This window comes from Adiantum capillus-veneris, chromosome 19, assembly GCF_014529385.1.
Source record: "Adiantum capillus-veneris isolate H3 chromosome 19, ASM1452938v2, whole genome shotgun sequence".
Lineage (NCBI taxonomy): Eukaryota > Viridiplantae > Streptophyta > Polypodiopsida > Polypodiales > Pteridaceae > Adiantum > Adiantum capillus-veneris.
The window spans coordinates 47,783,435-47,806,773 of record NC_140949.1 but is presented as its reverse complement, the minus strand read 5'-3'; the positions used below and the strand labels follow the sequence as shown (position 1 = coordinate 47,806,773).

At 39.6% G+C, this 23,339-nt stretch overlaps 1 protein-coding gene across 1 annotated transcript in view; it reads left to right on the top strand.

Annotated features, from left to right (window-relative positions):
• LOC147433960 (uncharacterized) overlaps positions 1-17,497 on the top strand; it is a 29,700-nt gene extending 12,203 nt beyond the window's left edge. The window contains exons 3-5 of the mRNA XM_086489558.1: positions 16,611-16,702; positions 16,784-16,961; positions 17,043-17,497. Of these exons, the coding sequence (XP_086345684.1) occupies positions 16,611-16,702; positions 16,784-16,961; positions 17,043-17,432 (660 nt within the window). The 3' untranslated portion in view covers positions 17,433-17,497. The remainder of the gene's footprint in view (positions 1-16,610; positions 16,703-16,783; positions 16,962-17,042) is intronic.
• The last annotated feature ends 5,842 nt before the right edge of the window (positions 17,498-23,339 follow it).

The following is a 23,339-nucleotide window of genomic DNA, read 5'->3' as shown; positions in this document are numbered from 1 at the left end:
GCCTTGACATCCCATCAAGGTATCCCAATCATTTGAAAAGTGGGGCTTAGACTTTGTAGGTCCAATTAGTCCAGCTGCACATAACACTCAGTCATATATATCATTGTAGCTACCGACTATGTGACCAAATGGGCTGAAGCAAAAGCAACATGAAAATTTGATGCAAAGACAACAACTAAGTTTCTCTTTGAGAACATTATCACACGTTTTGGATGCCCCTTTGAACTTGTGAGTGACAATGGAACCCATTTTATAAATGAAGTGATAACAGAACTCACATCAGACTTCATGATATCCCACCACAAGTCTACACCTTATTATCCACAAGCAAATGGCCAAGCTGAGAGTACCAACAAAACTCTCATCTCCATTTTGACAAAGACAGTCGAGGCTCATCGTACATATTGGGATTTAAAGCTTACATCAACTCTATGGGCTTATCATACTTCTTACAAAGTGGCTATTAATTGTACACCATTCAAAATGGTATATGGCCAAGAAGCAGTTATGCCATGGGAATTTGTAATTCCTAGTCTGCGCGTAGCTTCACAAGAAGGTTGGGATGGTAACCCTTTAGTTGAGCGCTTATACATTCTTGAGAGGTTAGATGAAGAAAGACAATTGGCTGTGCAAAATACATTGTGGAGAAAGATAGAAGGAAGAAATGATTTTTGACCGTCATATAAAGAACAAAGATATTAATGTTGGAGATAAATTCTTTATGTATGGATAGCGTAACAAAAAGAAAAAGTTGAATTATGTGGGAAAAGGACCATATCGAGAGTGTGAAATTACCCCGCAAGGTACCATTCGTGTGGAGACTCTAGATGGATTTTGGAAAAAATGCAATGTCCTAAGTTTCATATGGTTCTTTCCAGGCTATTGGCACATTGCAAGTTGTTCATAGTGACATTTTTGGTCCAATGCCATACTCCATTCTTTTGAAATCATCCATACTTTTGTTTTTTTAAAACTCCAGGCATACATGGGTCTATCGGCTTAAGGCAAAAAAAATTGCATAAGTGCTTTAAGAAATTTTTGCTTATGGCTGAAATGTATATATTATATTGTGAACACCCTCCATCCTAATTGAGGGGAGAAGTATATGTCTAAAGGATACAATGCATTTTTGGCAAGTCATGGGATATAATACCAATGTGCCATATAATTTTCAGCAAAATGGAATTTTCAAGAGTGAAAATATGTCACTTATGGAGATGGCACAATGTATGGTGGTCAATATCCAAGCTTTGTCACAGGCATTTTTCCTTGAATTTGTTATATGTGATGCGAAAGTGTTGAACAAGTGTCCCACTAAAGCATTGTAGACTGTCACTCCATAAGACTTGGAATTTTAAGAAGGCACATGTCGGTAAGCTGCATGTGTTTGGTTGTTTGGCTCATGCTTTGTTGCTTAAGAAACAACGCAAAAAACTGGATGATAAGGCTATGAAATATATATTTTTTGGTTGCAGTTTAGAAAGTAAAGGTTATAGGTTGTATCATCCACAAAGAAAGCATATCTTGATTAGTCAAGGTGTTTTTGTGGAAGATGCAATTCAACCATTGGTTGCATATACCAAGGAGAGATTTTTTTCACAATATGTATACGATACATATTTGCCTTTGTTTAATGGTGATAGTAAGTCCAAACAAGGTACATGTATGGCATTTGCAGGGTTTAAATGATGTTATAGATCAACCAAATTTTTATATGAATGTACAAGATGTAATTGATTGAGGATAGGGCTAAGAATGATTGAACTAGAGGAATGTCAAAATACCTAGTGTAAACTTCGCATGACACTAGATTTGGTGTACCTTTGCAACACCTTTGCATAGACATACACACTATGGTTCTCAGCATGACTCTAATAGATCAAATTTCCAAAAAAATTGTGTATCTAGTATGTATGATAAGAAAGACCTTTTGTCATTTGATGAAACAAAAAGTTTGGAAATTTGATTGACAATGCAATCTAAAATATAATGCTATTATGAAGAATTATATGTGGTCTTTGTGTGACTTGCTATTTGGAAATAAGGAAATTGATACTCAGAGGGTTTCAAGTTGTAAATTATGCTCAATAAAAGGACACTGATTTTGATGAGACTTTTGCACGCACTTATCATATGACTATCATTTGTGCCATTTGTGCATTGTCATAACATACTGGTTGGAATGTATGCCAATTGGGAAGACTACATTGATGAATGGAAATTCGCATGAGGAAGTGTGTAGTGTAGCCTTGTGGGTTTGTTCAAAAAGGGTAGGAAAACAAGATGTACATGCTTAAAAAGGCTTTGTATGTTTGGAAGCAAGCTTCACATGCTTGATATGAGAAGATACATGCTTCCTTGGCTCTACACAGTTTTCAAAATAGTCCAACCAAGAACTCTTTGTCTGTCAAACATGCAAATGATGTTTTTCTGGTCATTGTGCTCTATGTTGATGGCATGTTGCTCCTTGGACCAAATAAGGGACATATTTTGGATTTTAAGGCTAATTTGAATGCCTCTTTTGAAATGTCAGACTTGGGGGTTTTGGATCATTATATGGCGCACACGTGAAGTAGGTCGATGAAGGTATTCCTTTGTGGTCGAGAAAGTACATTGAGACATTGTTGCTACAGAGGTTTGTCTTTAAAGACTACAAGCCTATTGATACTCCTAGAATAGGTTTGAAACCTAGTCTTCATGATTTTTTAGACTACTTTGATGCCACTCTCTATCACAAGGCTTAGGGATTATAGATTTTGATGAAGCCCCATTTCAAGTGAAAATGGCATACAAACAAGGATTCAATCTCTAAAAGATTTCTAGGGGAGAGAGATTTAGTTTACAAGCCTAGCCTTTTCTTATTAGCTTTGTAGTGCTCATCTAGAGGAGGTAGAGACTCATTATCGGAAGTCCATGGTTGACGATAGCCAAGGTGAAATAGGATTGGTGATCAAATGAGATAGGTTTAAGGAGAGGAAAGAACAAAATTAAGTTTGACCTTACATCAAAGAAGACAATACCAAGGCTGCATGCTTATGTTAGTTCAAACATTCAACATGAGTCCTAAAGTACCAAAGAGGAAGATTTTTTTCAAAGAATAACTAGTTATCAATCCCTAGGTTTGATGTGATTGTGGATCAATCTCAACGATTCAAAGAACAAAGAGAAGAGAATTCCCATTGGGAGAGATAAGGAGCTAAATTTTAGTGGAAAGAAAGTTGTAAGAATGCACACAAATGTGGAGAAGTGAAAGGAAACGCTCAAGGGCACACAATGTAGGTAGCAATATTACTGAGCGCGTATTAATACAAAGTTAAGACATGCACTAGAATGATGGGCATGGGTACAATTCCGGGGGGGGGGGGGGGGGGGGGGGGCGACCTCCTTATGAAGAAAAAATGTTTCTTGATAGTCCTAAGTTTGTCCAATGCCCAATGTCCAAGTCATTCATAAGGTGCCTCATCCAAACCCACTTAACCATGGTTGTGAAAGATGCCATGTGCTCAACCAAGATATGCATAAGCTACCCATTACAAAACAAAAACCATTATTGGACATGCATGTGTCATAGAAACCAGACCAATGAAAGTCCACAAAAACATATAAATCTGGTGACAATGATCCCCCCTTGGAAAAAAACAACCCAAGATATATAGTGCAACCCAACTAGAAGCATTCATAAATTTAGTCACATGTAAGACTCTATGCTAAATATCCAACCTTGTAATGATTATAAATGAGGAAAACAATAGATTTCTAACAAAGAATGATATCAAAGTAATCTTTAGCATCATCAAGATTTAGCTCCAAACCTATCTTTATAAGAGTTGTAGTAGGTTGGAACACTCAAGATTGAATCTATGGAGGAATCCCAAAGGTAGAACGGTCTAGGGATGAGCCATTATAACCGTACCATCTCAATCTCTATTGTGGAACATTGAAGAAACGTGGGCTTGCTATGAGAAATCACCACAAGCATGCTTCCATTCTCCTTGTCTAGATTGAAAATTTGTTCAAAGAGGAAACATAAACATTCCTACTAGGTTGTGCCAATTTTCAAAGAAAGTCTAATTAGTGTGAATCTCCCTAGATTCTTCCATGCTTTTGAGGAGAAAAACGAAGGGAAGGACGCGTGCAAGACAGAGAGACGGGGGGAGAGAGTGAGAGAGCTGTGATGTGTCACCACAATGGCCGAGTGAAGTAGACGGATTTTTTTTTAGCACGAGGTATTCTAGACCCAAAGGTGGGTAGGACAAATTTTAACAAGCCAACGCAAGGCTAGGCAATGCGGGGACATGGCAGGAGGATGAGCAACGGGCATAGAAAATACAAGGGAGAGTGGTAGTGCGCAAATAGGGCAAGGGGCAAGAGACTCTCTCTCTCTCTCTGCCTCTCTCTCCATTGCTCTCTTTGTCCTATATTGCCTGCGCACTCTAGAGCCACACTATCCCTGCTTGAGATCAATAGGTACATCCATTGACATTTAGACCGGGCTGTTGAGGCCTAATGATCTCTCTCTCTCTCTCTCTCTCTCTCTCTCTCTCTCTCTCTCTCTCTCTCTCTCTCTCTCTCTCTCAGCAAGGATGCAGGCATTGCATCGTGTGCATACAGCGGTGAATGTGGAGGGCGCGGTTGAAAGCGAAGGTCGAGTGTGCGATGGTCGCAAGGTCAGGAGGCAAGGGAGTAAGGTCTCCATGGTAGCTCGTTTGTTTTTTTTGGGGGGGGGGGGGGGGGGGGGGTTTTGAGGTGAGACTTTTGCATTTGAACGCTTGATTCCAAAAAGAATCTTGACTTCAAATTAATTAATGGAAACAAAGTAGACCGAGTAGTAGTAGCGCAGCCATACCTACTTGTAAATCTATTTGAGTTGTTTGGGTAATTTTTTTCATATTGTGAATGAATGGAGTTAAATTATCTTAGAAATGAATTTACAACGAGCCTCAAACACAATCTTTGTCTAGAGGATCCAAAAGATGCATTAGAGTTGTTTGGGTTTCTTAAAAGGCTTGCAGCTCCACAAAGCTACAAGAAAGGATCAATGATACTATCGAATTCTCTTGTTAATGTTTCACACAATTTTCTCTCTTGTTAAGATATTGGTGGGCATCAATTTGTCTACAAGGTAGTATCTTTTTCCTTTTTTTCTTTTCTTTTTTTTTGGGGGGGGGGGGGGGGGGCGGACTGAACGCACTAATATACGACCACATGTGGCTAAACCAAGGAAAACTTTGCTAAATCTAGAGCACCCATGTCCAAGGTACTTGTTGTTGGCTTTAGAGGCAAACTGGTCTATAGTGCATGGGATGCTAGCTTCTAAATATAATGGGCTTTGCACATGTAGTGGACCTATGAAATATCTTTGTAAACTTCTCAACTCAGAGCAAGGCCTTGTAGACCCTCTCCTTTGATGGCCAATTGGAGGGCCTTCCAATGTATAAAATGCCTATCATTTAATAAAGAATTGAGCCTTAGCATGCACTCAATGGGAAAAATTTCCGATGAGACAAAGGAAGAAACTAAAAGCATAGTGATTTTTGTTAACTCCAACCGTCAATAATGAATCATTCACAAGCTCATATGTAAGGCCATCTACAATTTGGTGGGTAATTTTCTTACCCTCTCAAGCCTCCATCTTCTACTATTCTAGAAATTTCACTGACATAAGATATCCACTATTCTTTGTTTTTTTCAAAGTAGCAACTATAGAGGCTCTTCAATGTCTTGTTCGTAGGATGGTTACACACTAACCACCAAACTTGGTGCATGGTGTCTATGAATACATGGAGTATAGGTGGAGGTAATGCGTTGGATGTGGATTCAAAGGGTTACCAAAAGCACGGGCAACCCTAAACTCTTATGCAAAAATATAAGAGAAACCAAAGGCTTTATCCTCTAAACTTTTCTTGAAGACTACAGAGTTGAGCTCAATCGACAATTCATGTTTTCAAAGTGTTCGTTTCAGTGGAAAATTAGCTTATAAGCACTTACACACCATCATGTCAAGAGGCTTGGAAGTGCTTGTTTGGTGTCTCAATCCCTTAGAACACCCCACACCCCCCCCCCCCCCCCCCCCCCCCCCCTTTTTTCAAAATGAGGACGATTTAATCAAGGGAAAAATTAGCTTATAAGCATTGTACGTCACACCATCAATTCAAGGGGTTTGCAAGCACTTGCTTTGTATTTTTCCTTTGAAAATCCCCCTCAAAATAGAGACTCTTTCATTAGAGAGTTTTGGCATACACTAACCGCAAAGTAATAGATGTTATAGACACAAAGTAAGGAAGGACAAAACCTTCAAAAACAATCCATCAAAAGTATCATGAAAAGCTAGCCCACCAATAGAATGGCCCATTTAAAAATCATATAATGACATGGATTACAAGGTTGGACGCTTTGACCTAGAGATAGAGATATAAAGAGGTTAACTCTTATTGTCGCTTGAAAATGTTGGAAGGTGACCATCAAAAGTGGTAAGCAAGAGTGTTTGGAGTGGTAGCTTTGTCACTTAAAAAGTGTCAACACCTAGGTCCTATGGCTAGAAGTCTAGTGGCTAGGAGCCTATGGGAATGGAAGCTAGAGGGCTTTGTATCCTAGGAGATGCATACATGGCAAGGGATCTTATGTATGAGGGCATGGCTAGCATATATAAGGAGTGGGTCAGGTCTAGATTTGATGTGTTCTTTAGGGTAACGTCCTTTTAGTTAGAGGTTATACCAGCTATTATCTCTTAAGATAATAGCTGGTATGAGAGATAATAGCTTTTTGGAGTAGCATCCTTTTAGTTAGAGGTCGTACGAGCTATTATCTCTTAAGATACGTTGAGTTTTCATTTTCTAAATTCACATAGGTGAAGGATGAGTTAAGAAAAATTTATTATTCATGATTGAGCAGTGTGACATCCCCATCTTAGTGTGGAGTTAATAAGTTTTTGGAATCTACATTGGATCACGTGTCATAGTTACTCCACACGTGGATCTCCTTCTTTACAAGAAGAGAATCAATTTTTACAAGACTTACTGTGTGTGTAGAAATTCCAAGTGCTAGTCACTCAAATAGATGATTTGCACTAGTATGAGGTCAATTCCAACAGGCTGTTAGGACTCCACCCTCCATAAATTTGAGATTGATGCGTTCTAGGTTTGTAGAAGGGACTCTAGAGGTTTATGGGCAATAAATTTTGCTTAGATGAAGCTCCTTAGAAGGAAGTAGCTTCCTATGTTCTTTTGTGATCCCTTATGGCCAAAGGGAATATATCTATGGATCCTAGTTGTGATTGACAATCATAAGGTTTAGTCTATTAGGCCTCTACTATGGGCATACAGTCAAGCTTTACTCAAGTAGAAGGATAGACCTTAGATGAGGTCGTTTGTTTGATAGAGTGATAATATTGAGTAATAAATCCTAGATTATTAATTTCACCATGAATATTTTTCTAAACATGATTCAAGAAGGTAAAATGTTTTAAGCGTTTTCAATTATATCATTATGTGGATAAAAGCCTGAACCAACAAAATTAACGATAATAGAAAATATAATGGTCAACCCAATGGTGAAAACCACAACAATAACCAACAAGGCTCCAAAAACAATCATCGAATGGCATAGCACTCAGTCTAATTGAAGAAGCTCCTCCCACAATCAACAAAGCTAAAGTTGGCTATGGTGAGGGATATGATCCTAACTATGATGATAATCAAATACATCATCCATGTACCTTTGTCTCTCTTCGTACTTTGTTTAAAGTGAAGGGAAAACTATAAGGCAAGGATGTCATAAGACCTAGTAGCACACATTTGGAACATTTTATATGCGTATTCACTATATTCCTTTAAACAAGATCACTATCAAGACTGATTCTATTCCTAGAGTAGATAACCTTATTGAAAATTTGAAATGGACTACTTCTTTTAGTAAAATAAACCTTATGTCTTTAGGTACTATCAAGTCAATATGATTGAAGCAGCTATCTACAAAATTGTATTTGGGACTCAAATAAGGCTCTATAAAATTCTTGTTATGATGTTTAGTTTTAAAAATGCCCCTGCCATTTTCACATGCATTATGAACATAATGTTTATTGATCATCATCAAGATTTTTTTCATTGTATTTATGGATGATATTCATGTCTTATAAGTCTAAACAAGAGTATAAATTAACATGCATTAAGTAAGTCCAGCGTCAAAAAGCTTAAGCAAGTTCTTCACTTGAAAAAACATATTTTTCAACTTTGGATTCTTAATTTTCCACACCCCAAGTACTTAACCACTAAAAGAGAAGCACCTCTTACCCTCACATGATGGATGCCAAGCTCAAGGAAAAGCTCTAGTCCTTTCTCCAAAGTAGCATACTCAACTTCATTGTTGATTTGTGATGTAAACTTCAAACTCCTTATGGCTACCAAAGTACCTTAAATCATAAATTACCACACCTCCTAAAGCTTCAGTGTGAGCTTTCCTATAAGAGTCATCAAAGAATAGTAAATAGGCATTGTCCTATGTCAAGAGCTTACATTTGTTGCTTCTTCATCGCATCCTCCTTGATAAGAAGAGGGATTTCTTTACAAGTAAGCAAATCAGCCAATGTATCCCTTGTACTTTCCTCAACAAGAAAAGAGAATTGAAATTCATGTAGCTCCACAATCAACTTCATGAGTCTCTTTGATAAAATAGGGCTATAACCAATTGAAGCAGAAGAGTGTCGCTAGTGAGAAATGTGAAATTTTTGGGGAGAAGATATTGTCTCAACCTTCTACATGCATAAATTACACTCACCATAATAAGATCCACATCTATATAGTCTCTTTCCACATCTAGTATTACCCTGTTAGAACAATAGATATGCTTCATGTAGTGGGGATTTGTTACCTTGTTGAAAAATCATAGCTCCAATAGCATCCTCACCTACTAATGGATTCACATAAAACTCTTTATCTCAATTAAGAGCTTGCATAACAGGAAGAGAACCAAGAATCTCCTTGATGCTTGAAAAAACTCTTCACGTTAATTGGTCCATTGTAGACGATCCAATTTTGCTACTTGTTGTAAAGGATAAAGAAGTTGAGAGGACAAAGGTATGACCCTTGACATATACTTCACATTTTAAATAAAAGTAGTGAGTTTTTTGGTCGAGTATCATAGCCTTCACTTTGTCGCGTTCTACTTCAATCCCATTCTCAGAGATCATATGTCTCAAAAACTTCACCCCTAGTTGAGCAAGATGGCACTTCTTTGGGTTGAGTTGACCTCCGCTTTCATCATAATGCTTCAATGAGATTTGAACACGATCCTTTCTAGATCTATAAACACAAAAACCATCAATAAGATCCTTCACAAACTTGCCAAGAAAAGGAGAGAGCACCTTACTGAACCACTTATGGTACCAAGCACAACCATTCATAAAACCAAATGGAATCACACAATAGCAAAAGCACCCTTTTCATTACTCGTCAAATCTAGAGACAGCATGCTTTGAGTTAAGTCCTATTTGACATTAAGCTAAACTTTGGGTTGCATCAACTCTTCAATTTTCTCATAAGGACCAGAGGTGTTCTCATTCTCCAAAAGACAAAAAAAAATTTGTTTCTCATCATGCTCTTCTTTCAACAAGGAAGAAACATCTACATCACTATCACTACTATCTTCCACCTCACTGCCATCATCCCTATTGTCTTCTTCTTCACTTGAGTATTCTTCTTCATCATCTTGCTCATCAAAATCATCATCCAAATATTTTTTTATAGCCATGTCAATCACCTTTTGTATTATAGATTGTGATGATACTGTGTCCCCAATCTTATACTACTTCGGTTGCCTATAACCATGGTCTTCCAAGGATAAGAGCAAAAGCACCCATACCCGCGGGCATAACATGACAATTGACCACTACTTTAACATCAAATACCTCCAACTCCAAGTCCATAATAGCTCCCAAACACTTCACCCTTGATTGGTTTACACAATCTTCCATGATAACGCATACTTGTGCACCTCCATCAATATAAGCCTCCCGAATGCACTTCCTCTTATGGCATCCATCCATAGTAGGACATATATTAGGTAGCTCATTCAAAGACAGGACTCTCACAAACCCCTTTGCAGGATCCTTCTTCATAGGGTTGACCACATGCTTCCGTTGTCGCTTTAGCTTAGGAAAAATTTCCATGAGTTGAGCAAAAGTAATATCAACCCTTCTACTCACTAAATCAACCCTTAGAATGTAGTTTGGTTGCCCTTCTTCCAAAGAAAAATCTGATGCAGTGTAATGTTTCTTGGGTCTTCTCTTCTTCTTCTCTTTACCTATACATGTTTCAACCTATTTCCCTCTTTTCTGGATGGGACTTGCATCACTCATGTCATGATCTCTCATAGATCTCTTACCTATAGGCATCACCATAGCTCCTAAATCTTCATTTTCTTTCTCCAAACATTTTATGCTTACCACTGTTGTCTTTCCCTTGTCTTCAGCTATCAAACCAATTAGTCCTACTTCCCCTTTGATTTCAATACCATAGTCTTGAGCTCAGGAAGGAATTTATGAAGGAAGATGATATATATCACCACCCATTCTCTTTGGCTTGTCCCATTGAGGGATTTTTTGACCCCATTCACCATAATTTCCATAATTGTAACATTGAAACATATCCCCTCTTCCATCCATGCCTCTTCCTCTACCACTTATAAACCCCTCATTGCTTCCATAGCCGTGACCATATCCATAACTATGACCTCTTTCACCTCCTATCATATCTAGACTAAGATTTTTTATAAGATCTATAACCTCTTGCATCTCCTTGTGAAAATCATTTACATCATGAGAAGCTTGTTGATCATAACATGGCTCTTTGATAATAAGGAACCTTAGCTCCTCTACAACTTTCACTTAAACCTTTAGCTCAATGTTGGTGTTGTGCTTTCCACTCCTTATTCTTTGCAATTTCAGCCGCCTCTTCAAAGGTCTTTGGTTGCTTAAGCTCCACCTTCAAGTGTAGGTTACTCCTCAAACTTACAAGAAACCTGTCCTTTTCTAACATTGCTGGAGGAATTTTAGTCCCCAAAGATGTACACCATTTTTTCCATAATGCATTGAATCCCTTCACAAAATTTTGTATGGTCTAGCCTTCACCTTGCACCAAGCTTTGAATAGACTATCATACCTTTTGTGGGTCTTCAACCTGTTGTGTGTGTGTAAGAAAAGCATGTTCAACCATTTCATAAGTCATAAATTGAGAACTTTGGGCTGATTGTAGCTCTTTTTTTAGTCTTTAAACCATTCTCGGGCATCTTTTTTCAAACAGAAGTAGAAGATTCATAGTATCAACGCTATGTCCTGCTTGTCAGCAAGAAAGCAATCAAACTTCATTTTCTCAATGAAACCTCTCGCACTCTCATTTTTGTTTCCATGAAACCTTGGAAAACTAATTGTCAGGGCTCCCAAAACCTGTATATTGAAGGTAACTTGGAGAATTTCCTTGGTGCTCAGCACAGAAAAAAGAGCAAAGAACACCTCTATAGCAATGTCTATCAATAGAGATCAAGATAGAAATTCAACACCACAAACCATATGAAAATAGCTTCTACAATATCACAACTCAAAGACAAGTGACCTCTTGGGAATTTACAAGCAGATGCCCACCCAAAAGACCACCATGGAAACTAGGAAGCATCTACCCTCGCATGGAATTACAACACACGTCAACCAATGCACTTGAGAAAACATCTTCCCCCTCACCAAATGATTCTTTAAAACCACAATCAAAAGTTTCCGTATGCCACAAGACATGTAATCCTTCACAACTTATTCTACATTAAACTACTTGCGGGTTTCCATATCATGTACCTTGCAAGAAATAGATTGTATCTTCTAGCGGAAACTCTAAAAGGGATTCTTTCAAGGCTTAAAAATTCTTTGAAATTTCCAAAACAAAAGTTTTGAAGACATCAAATTATGAATCTATACACCACTATGTGCAAAATTTCCATGAACAGCAAGCTGTCATGGCACAACTACACACTGAGGAGGCTAGTCAAGGACACAAAAACCACATCAAAAAGCATGAAGAATCCAAAACATCCCAAAACATTAAAAAATTTGATATTTGATTGAAATTTTTTTATGTTTCTACATTAGTTTTAGTTATATGCAAGTGATACTTCAAAAAACTTACTGATGGGCACTTAAGGAAACCTGCCAACTGACTTTATTGAAGCGACTTGCATTGCATGTACATGTACTTGCTAAAGAAAATTAAAAAGAAAGTCCACATACTCTTTTGACACACGTCATCATGTTCATATGTACAAATTTACAAAAAACGAGGTGTCAAAAATACGTGCAACAACATACAAGGCATCATGAATGTTGGCAAGCTTTGGTTAAGTGGAAGGAAAGGCTTGAAGAGCATTCCACTTAGGAGAACATTAGTGTGCTTAAGAAATGATTCCTAATTTTTTTGTGACAACAAAAACTATTCTTCAAGGAGGAGGGGGGGGGGGGGGGGGGGGGGGGGGGGGGGGGGGGTGTTGTATTGTGAGGACACGGGTTCGGGTAAGGCTTGGATAGGGGGTTATGAGCCCATATGGTTTGGGAAAGGAGTCTTGTATAGCATGGCAATATAAGAGTAGGGTGGGTGGAAATTTATCAAGCCACTTCCCTTGTCTTCTCATGAAATGTGCTCCCCACTCTCCACGATAATCCTATAAAATTTTCTTTCAAGATTGACTTTACTTTTCTTAGCCCTTGCCCCAAAAATTTTCTCCTAAATCTCTCGGGCTTCAAAGCACTTTTACACTCATTAATAAAATGTATATATATTGTGTGCAAATTTGTGAGAATGATGCTAGTGCTGATTCATCTTTAGCTTGAAGTTGTGCAATAATTTATGAAGATGAAGCTCTACTCTGTGTTGGGTTTAGTTTGGGTTGCTTTTCTAGGGATGTTTTTATGATGCTCCACAAATTCTTCTTCAAGAGGTAACCTCACATTTTTATCTGCCAAGTGTGAAACCCCTGATCATTGAATTTCTCAATGTCCTTCTCTACCATAATGCTAATTGAAGAGGTCTAAGCAGCCTATGGATTTTATTTTTTCAATAGGTGTCAGTGTCTTCACTCTTTACGCTTGCATTACGATCAAGTCATCTCCATAGAGAATGACAACCTACAAATCCATGTTTGAGAAATGTTATGCTTGGATGTTAAAATTCATGAGAGAGGAAGAAAGTTCAAGAAATTTTCCTTTCATTTAGGTTTCTTGAAGTCTTTTGTGGTAAAATCCTCTCCCCTTGAAACTTTTTGGAGTCCTCATTGATATAGTTTTCTGCCAAAAAACTGTGTGAACCATCCCTAGACAAAGAGTGCCCCTATGTCAGCTTTGTGAGAACATGCCCGTAACCAAGAAAATGATGCCCTTAGGATGGTGGGACTCTATGCCAATGTAGGTAGAGGACCTAGTGTTGTAAGTTGAAGAGACTCAACTCGCAGGGTGACCTCCTATGGACTCGACTTTTGAGTAAAGTGGATTGGAGGATCTTAGCATCTGCACCTATTGTAAAAGGGACTTGTCGCATGTCACTTTATGCCTGGGATTGTTAAGCCAATGTTTGACTTCAAACACGCTCAAATTTTTGGTTCTAAAAATAGTGTATGGCTTTTGAACCCAAATAGTGTATGTCTTTTGAACCCACAACACCAAGGCCAAACATAGGCCCCACGTGCTAGCTAGCCCACCAAGTTGGATTCCTTGTGGATGGAAGCTAAAGATAGAGTATTTATGCTTGTCTAATAGATCTTAAGACACACAAAGTGCCCAAATTTAATGCTTATGGTAGGAGGTCCAAAGGAAGTGAAAATCAAGGCTCCACGAGCTTGATTGAATGTTTTTTTTTTCCACACACACAAACAAACCAATGGAAAATGATTGGGTTTGTATTGAAAATAACTAGAGAGGGAAATCAAGGGAAATTAACTAAAACACACAACATGAAAGTGCTAACTATCCTAGCTATATTCCATTTGATCAAATCAATAGCTTCATCATTCTAATGCTTCAAGAAGATCCAACTGAAGAAAGCATAGAGTTGAAAAGACTTTATCTCGTCTAATCAAAGGCTAATTATTCATGACTATTTGTGGCTCTAGGGATTGGATATCCATGAACATAATTGCACATAATTAATTTTACAAATGAAGAGAGAAGTGATTAACACACAAATGCTTAGTTAAACTTAATAGGCTAACATTGCACTAATCTTCATTAAGCTTTGATACCAATTGTTAGGTATGGAACTATGGAGGTTTAGGTAATAACATAATCATAAGCTATTGCACAGTAAAGTAAATGAAAGTAGCAAACGTGATTTTTGAACTAAATCAAACTATACAAAGAAGCTCAATTTATACTCTAGAGCTTGACATATGAGTAGGTGGAAAATGGATAAGAGAGCACCTTCATTATGTTTCGAAACCATGTGAGAGGTTTCCTACTAAGAGGGATCACCTCTTAGGATTCAACTCATGCATGCACTATCATTTGGGTTTCATTTCGCGTGATATCAGTCAATGTAATTTCATGTCAATGTGAATATGCTAAGGGGTGGTTCATAGGATGAAGCCCATCTACATAATGTCCTTACTTGCCAGGACACCGGCAAGGCCGGACTAGACAAGGGCAGGGCCGGGCTAGGCAGTGTGGAAAGGGAGTCCAACTAGTGCAAAGGGCCAGGGGCTATGCTATATAGTGGGTGGTTGGGTGGTGGACTCCTAGGTTCTAGTTCCCCTTGTCTAACATTGGTATCAAGAGCTTGGTTCTTTTTTTGGAAAGGCACAGCCGTGGAGGACGGGAGCCACACAACTTTGCATGAGCAAGTTGCATGTCGGGGTCACCAAGTCGTGGAACACCTCTCCTGTGAGGAGGACGACAAGGCAAGCAATCTGTGGACGGCCCCCCTTGCAAGGAGGAGCCGCCGAGGCGGACCTGCATCAAAAATGTCACTCGCGGGCTCTACGGTTGCGCGTCGGGCGGGGGAGTATTTTACAACATTGGGCCGAAGTCCCTACCTCACCACAATGGCGGCCCTGGCGTTTTTGCCTACTCGCGCGCTGCTCATTAGGAAAAGTTTGGACTCAAAAATGGGCCTTGTAAGAAATGCCAGGTCAGCTTAGAGAGAGCTAATAAAAAGTCCCTAATTTCATTTTTGATATTCACTTTCAAAAAAACTCGGATATCAGATTTAGGGGGTACGTTTATTAAAACTCTCAAAAAGTGCTCAGACAATGATAACATACGACGGCTCCGAATTGAATGATGATTATCTCAATCTTTTGGATTTTTCAAAACTAAGATTTGGTGCTCAACGAGGTGCATTGAATTTTATTCTTCTCCTCAGTTTCGCGTCTCTCTTACTTTCCGCCTGCGCGCAGTCTCTTCCCTTGAGCTCTCTTCCATTTGCTCCACTCTTGCGCTCTCCTCTGTTTTGAGCTTTCTCATTCACCAAGTCGTCTCAATGTCATTATCATCTTCACACAGAACTCAAACGAGGAGTTAAAACGATGTGTATCATATGCATATCGAACTGTCCAAAGAATACGGGCCCCTCCATAACAAGAATAAGCGAGGCATCCTTTCCTAAGCTTCAAAAGAGAACTTCAAACTTCAAGGTAAAAAAAGCGTCGATCTTTGGGTGGATGGCAGGATGTATCCTGAGCATCCTGTCACCAACTCAACTCCACCGTTCAGAAACATAACGTCATTGTTGAACTACGTAGGAGACGGTTATTCTGGTTTACATGGCTACACCAAGCATTTGGCGGCCAGAAATGATATTCTTAAGCTTAAGAGAGACCTTGCACACAAAGAAAACTTTTGCTTGAAGCAAACTGTGACAGAGTACGCTCAGCAACTGAAAGGCAAGGACGAAAGCATCACGTAGCTCACGCAGGATTTCAAAGAAAAAAATAATGTCTTGGGTCCTCGGTTAAGAGAACGACGCTTACGAGACATTGAACAGCTGAAGGTTGGTTCTGGGGGAATGAAGAAGAGGGTTAAAGCAATCAAGTAAGATTATCATTCAAGAAGGTTTAATTCATCTTTACATTTGTAGTTTTATATCTTAATTTTCATATTTATGCTTAGATCGTTGCTACATCCTCAGTCAAATATTGACAGCAACACACCAACTTCTTCAATTCCTTATGGTCTCATACTAAAACGCAAAGATGTCGCCGAACTTTTGGACGATAAAAGCTACTGCAAGATTATTGCTAAGCAACTTGACACTCTTTTGAAATAGAATCAACTCCGAGCACGTGATGTTCAGTCAATTCTAGATGAAGCCGGAATATCCAACAAAGGTTATTCTGCAATTTTTAGGTATGTCTGGTGTTTGAATCAATTGTCTTCACCTGTCAAATCAAATGTCTGTAATTTTTAGAAGACATCTTTAGTGGAAGTAGTTGACTGGTTCCAGTCAGTGAACATGGAGACGGCAAAAATTTTTGTTTTGGCTTATCATGAAGGGTACGCAATGTTTTCAATAGTAAAATTATTTTATCTTGATTCTTGAACTCTAATTTGTTGTGATGACATATGTTTTGCTTATGTTTATTTGTAACAGCGCGCTCATTGGAGTCTTGTTCTCTTACACCTTGAACGAAACCGGTGCTACCTTGCTAATTCAGCCCATGGATTTCATGGTGAAGTACGTAGGTAAGAGGTTTTGTATTTTGTTCAACATCGCATAGAATTTTGTTAAAAGTCGCTTATGAAATTTAATTGTATTTTGCGCAGATCTATTCGGAAGCTTGTGTCTGCTCTTGAAGCTTTAACGCAAGAGCAGATATATGATAATCTTACGATTATTAGTTGCAAAGTCCCTAAGCAGGACGATGCCTACTCTTGTGGATGGAGGGTTTTAATCAATGCAGAAATTTTGTTAGGGGTCATACTTGATGGAAGTCGTAGAAGTGTAAGCATTTGACACTCGTTTACAGATTTGTATCTTAATAAGTTAGTAGCTATGTTAATAAACATGATGTTCTTAACGCAGGTAAGAAATTTGGCAGATTATTCAAAGGCTGATGTTTCTTCGTTTAGAAACAGAATGATTGAAAACTTGATCAATTGCGTGACCATGCGTCCAGACGGAGCACGTGATGCTTTTGTCCCGCCAGCACCAAGGCCCACGCCTAGGCCTCCGCCGACAAGATACCCCTTGTCTGTCATACCAACACAAGCACATATCAATATCTCCCCAGATGCCTCCCCAACCCAAGCTCCTACCAACTCTCGTCCTCAAGAAACAGCTCCAGAACCCTCAAACCCCCCATCCAGCACCTCTCCTACTCATGAAGCAGCTCCAGAGCCCCCAAACCCCCAAGCCACCACCTCTCCTCAACCTCAACCAACAGCCCCCACATCACCGGACGCACAAGATTAGAAAGAGATTATGAAATGTACTTTTGACAAATTGATTACAAGCAATGGATCGAAATTTGACTTTTGTTTTGATTATGGTTCAAAGTTTACAAAATGCTATGTACAGCTTTCCAAAAAAATGGGAGAGTGAGGATCCAATGGTGTTTGGTAATGTAGAGAGCTGCCTTTGTCGAGTAATCTTTGAGAATAGTATTTGAATCATTGTGTACAATTAGTTCACTATTTCAAGTCTGTCGCTGGTAATCTATGCACAAAGAGTCTTATTTTCTTGTTTGTGAGGTACCTGCAATGCAACGTACGCGATAAGACATTGGGATACATGAGTACGATAGAAACATTAACGTATAAAAGTAATACATGTAGCTTAGTACCTTTCGCATGTTACACTTGAAAACAAATTTTGAAGGCAAATTGAGATCGGACTCATTTTACAAATCCTTTCGAACCTGTCTTAAAGTGACATTTGATCTGACCACAACAACTGTAACCAAATAATTTGAAAACCATATCTCGATGGACATCAAGGGATTAAAAGCATTGTCACTTAAATCTTGATCCATAGCTACCAACTAACCATTCACTCGATGCCACCTCATGTAGTAGAAAGAAACTATAAAATTCTATGATGCTATCATACACTTGCACACAACCGAGCGCTTGTCAACTTTGCACAAAATGCCTTCAGAATCACTGACATCCCAATTATCATCCAAAAAATCAAGGCAAGTTTGGGATTTGCAGATGAACATGGTTTTCGTTTTTCTAACCTCCTCATCGTGAAAGAAATCTATAAAGACATGTAATGGCATAAATAGACTGACTCGTACTTGCCTGCTTGCAATGTTTGGTCGCAAACACTTCAAAATTTCCTGATGAAGCTTGAGTCTAAAACACTCAGAGGTTTCTGAAGTTGGAACTAGCCACTTTGGGGAATCTTGTTGGGGAAGAGGGAAAGGTTTCAAAGTGCCAAATCCATGGACAGAGCAAGGGGAGTTGTAAAAGTAGTCGTAAAAGAAAACTCCCCTCTCTGCGAGAGCTCTTCTCGCACTAGTTCTGTACATAAGTTCTCCCACCGAAGCATGAAAAGCATCAAAAATACCAATTATGCACTCAACTGGTTGCCAGTCTTCTTTGTTAGAAGGATAAATATCTGCAAAAACAAAAGATAAGAGAATGGTCACAAGAAATAGTCAACAAAATAACTTGAAGGATCTTTAAAGACCTTTTAGCAATATAGTAGTCACACAGTTTGGTCTATGAGCAGGAAACCCCAAAGGTGACTGTTGTAGTCGTAGTTCGGAGTGCATATATGCATGCTCAATGAGCAGCTCTTTCACTGTCTTTCCCGTTTGAGACAAGCGAAAATCTTTCACACGTCCTTTGTAGCTGTTGATGAATTCATTTTCGATCCGTTTTCTTCTTCTTGTTTGAAGCAGAACCCAACTACCAATGGTGACTGTGGTAGATATCCAGCGACCATGGTCTAAGTCAAAGCTGTTGAATAGTTCCACAGATTTAACAGAGGCGGATGGTCGTCGTGGTCGTCTTCCTTCCATCTCTGCTTCTATTAGCTGCGAAGTGACACTACGCAAAAATGATAGAAGAAAAGAGGATCACTAGTTTACACAAGAAGTAGTAGCTCGAAAAGTGTTCATCAAAAGGTGTGCCTCGTTGAATGTGAGTTATGGCACATTCGGTATTCATCGGCCATAGCAGGGTAATAATTTGCACAAATCACATGTTAAGTATGGAGCCTGATTTACCCTTGTAATTTTCTGTGGTAAAAGCGCACATTTGTAAGGCCCCCATTATGAGGAGAAGCCATCGTGCGTGAAGGAAAATCACTCACCGGAAACCAAAATTTTCACGGACAAGAATCAGGGGCAACTTTAAAGGCCTCGGGGGCGGAGGCCCCTGAGACTTTTTTTTTCGCCGGAATATTATGGCCGGACGGCGGCCGGAAACTAGTCGAAAAACAACTGGTCGGTTGGCCGGTGGCCGGTAGTCAATGGCCGATGGCCGGTGGTCGAAAGTCAATGGCCGGTGGCCAGTGGCCGAATTCAATGGCCAGTGGCCGAATTCAAAAGCGGACTTGTCTTCTCAAGGGCGGCCACACATGGGCGGATTGGAGGGTCCGATTTGGACTTATTCGCACAAGGGCGGCTACACATGGCTGTCTCTCATAAGAGGGGGCAGCCCTTTTGGCCTATAAAAGGAGGCCATTTCTACACACATTTCATAGTGTGAAGTTGATGCAACAAGGTGAGCGTGAGGTGGTGAGAGTGAAGCAAGGCGGGAGCTCCATTAAGGGTATAATCCCTTTGTAAACTACTTCTTATTTTGAAGTACTAAAGCCATTGAGTGGCTGCTTTCCCGTGGACGTAGCCCACATTGGGTGAACCACGTATATCGTGTGTACTCTCTCTCTCTCTCTCAACTCTATAATCTCGTGTATATAAATCTGTCTCTCTCCATTAAGTAATCTACTCAATTATCTATTTAGCTACGTCTTATTTCCTAACAACTGGTATCAGAGCAAGGTTTGCTCGTAGCTAAATTATCTCAAGGAAAGGATTCCTTGAATTGAGTGGGACTTATGGCGGAGGAAGGGAAGCTCAAGATTGAGAAGTTCAACAGCAAAAACTACCAACATTGGAAGATGCAGATTGAAAACTATCTCTACCAGAAGGACCTCTATTTGCCACTAGGCGGTCTTGCGAAGAAGCCCGCAACAATGGCAGATGAAGCATGGATTGTCCTTGATCGAAAGGCACTAGGAACAATTCAGTTAAGCTTGGCGTCAACGGTGGCCTTCAATGTTTCGAAGATGAAGACCACGGAGGACTTGATGAAGTCACTTGACGACTTCTACGAGAAACCATCGGCATCCAATAAGGTATTTCTTATGAAGCGCTTGTTCAATCTAAAGATGGCAGAGAATGGTTCAATTGCAGAACACCTAAATGACTTTAACACAAACATAAGTCAACTTCGATCAGTGAAAATCAATTTCGATGACGAAGTGCGAGCTCTCCTTATACTATCATCTCTACCGGATAGTTGGGACAGCCTTGTGATGGCTGTAAGTAATTCTATCTCTGGCACAAATACTCTTAAGTTTGATGATGTTGTGGGTGTTCTCCTAAGCGAGGAAATGCGAAGGAGAAGCACAGGAGAATCATCAAGTGCTGCACTATCAGTGGAAACAAGAGGAAGGCTTAAGGAGAGGTTCAAAAACCAAAAGCGTCGTGATCGCTCAAGGCGGAGCAAGTCACGCACAAAGTCAGTTCTTGAATGTTGGAACTGCGGCAAGAAGGGCCATGTCAAGAAGGATTGTTGGTCCAAGAAGAAGAAGGAGACAGAGTCTCAAGACAACAAGCCAACATCGGAGGCCAATGTGGCAGGTAAAGTAGAGCAAGATGCTCTAATTCTCTCATTAGACAATGTGTTTAATTCCTGGATAGTAGATTCTGGGGCTTCATTCCATGCGACACCACACAAGCAACATTTCCAAGACTACACCAAAGGTAATTTTGGGTATGTATACTTGGGAGATGATGAAGCTTGTGAGATTGTCGGTAAAGGTACAGTTTCTGTCAAAACTGCTAACGGAAATGAATGGAAGCTTAAAGATGTTAGGCATGTTCCTTCTCTTCACAAAAATTTGATCTCTACAGGACAATTGGACGATGAAGGTCACAACATTGCATTCGGAAACAAACGGTGGAAGATCTCAAAGGGATCTTTGGTGGTTGCCAAGGGTGAAAAAGTTGGTACACTTTACTTGTGTATTGTTACGCAACCTTCAGCTTGTGCAGCAACTACAGAAGTTGACAGTGCGGTGTGGCACTACCGACTTGGGCATATGAGTGCCAAAGGAATGCAAATCCTTCAAACAAAGAAGCTTCTACCAGGTTTGAAAGAAGTGGACTTAGAGTTCTGTGAAGATTGTGTTTATGGTAAACAAAAGAGGGTAAAATTTCAAAAATCAGGAAATGAAAGAAAAAATAAAAAACTTGAGTTGGTTCATTCTGATGTTTGGGGTCCTGCAAGTACACCATCACTTGGTGGCTCATTGTACTATGTAACATTCATAGACGATGCGACTAGAAAAACATGGGTTTATGTCATGAAGAATAAATCCGATGTATTTTCCATATTTCAAAGGTGGAAAGCCTTTGTGGAGAATGAAACAGGTACCAAGGTTAAATGCTTCAGATCCGACAATGGAGACGAATATTGCAGCCAAGCTTTTGAAAGCTTTTGTGCTAGCAATGGCATTCGGAGGCAAAGGATAACCCCAAGGACACCTCAACAAAATGGGATTTTGGAAAGGATGAACAGGACAATCATGGAACGAGCACGAAGCATGCGGCTACATGCAGGCCTACCGCTTGAGCTTTGGGCGGAAGCTGTAAGTACGTCTGTGTACTTAATCAATCGGTCACCCTCAACGGCATTGGATGGGGGAGTTCCAAAAGAGGCATGGACAGGTAAACCGGTGAATTATGCATTTCTCAAAGTGTTTGGGTGTGAGGCTTTCATGCACATAGATAGAAGCCTAAGATCAAAGTTAGATGCAAAGTCCAAAAAGTGTTTCTTCATTGGCTATGGAGAAGGAGACTTTGGGTATCGCCTATGGAATCCTGAAGATGGTAAAATCTTAAGGAGTAGGGATGTAATTTTTAACGAACAAAATATGTACAAAGATTACTTGGAAAGAAAACAAACAAAAGAAACAGGTGATGAGTACATGGAGCTTGAGGACAGTGAAGACTCAAGCACTGCAAACGGTGACAATGTGCAACAACGTCAACCAAATGAGGAGCCTCAACCTATTCCCCGAAGATCTACAAGAGCAAGTAGACCTCCAGAAAGGTTTGTTCCTTCCTTCAACCATCTCTTGATCTCAGATTCTGGAGAGCCGGAATCATATGAAGAAGCTATGAAACATAAATCCAAAGAAGAATGGACGAAGAGCATGCAAGTGGAGATGGACTCACTACATCGCAACCAAACATGGGAGTTGGTTGAGTTGCCTAAAGGTAAGCGGGCACTTCAAAACAAATGGGTGTACAAGCTAAAGGAAGAAGAAGGTGGGAAGAAAAGGTACAAGTCTAGGCTTGTGGTAAAAGGTTTTTCTCAAAAGAAAGGTATTGACTTCAATGAAATATTTTCTCCTGTTGTAAAAATGAACTCAATTAGGCTTGTCTTAAGCCTTGTGGCTGCTCATGATCTAAATCTCGAGCAAATGGATGTAAATACGGCATTCCCTCACGGTGACTTAGAGGAGGAAATCTACATGCTTCAACCAAAGGGGTATGAAGTAAAAGGTAAGGAGAAAATGGTTTGCAGATTAAAGAAGAGCTTGTATGGTTTAAAGCAAGCATCAAGACAATGGTACTTGAAGTTTGATCGATGGATGTTGGATCATGGAGTCACAAGATGAAACTCGGATCATTGCGTCTACACGGAGAATTTGGGAGATGGGAAATTCATCATCCTAATGTTGTATGTTGATGACATGTTGATTGCAAGTGCTAACATGCAGGACATCAAAGACCTAAAAGAGGAGCTGTCCAAATCTTTTTCAATGAAAGATTTAGGTGCTGCAAAGAGGATACTTGGTATGAAAATATCAAGGGACAAGACGAAGAAGACAATAAAGCTATCTCAAGAAGATTACATCAAGAAGGTACTAGAAAGGTTTGCAATGCAAAATGCAAAACCAGTTTCTACACCTTTGGCTGGTCATTTTAAACTAACGAAGGATATGTGTCCAAAGACACAAGAGGAGATAGCCTATATGTCTAAAGTTGCATATGCTGCAGCGGTAGGTTCTCTAATGTATGCTATGGTCTGGACAAGGCCAGACATTGCACATGCAGTGGGAGTTGTGAGTAGGTTC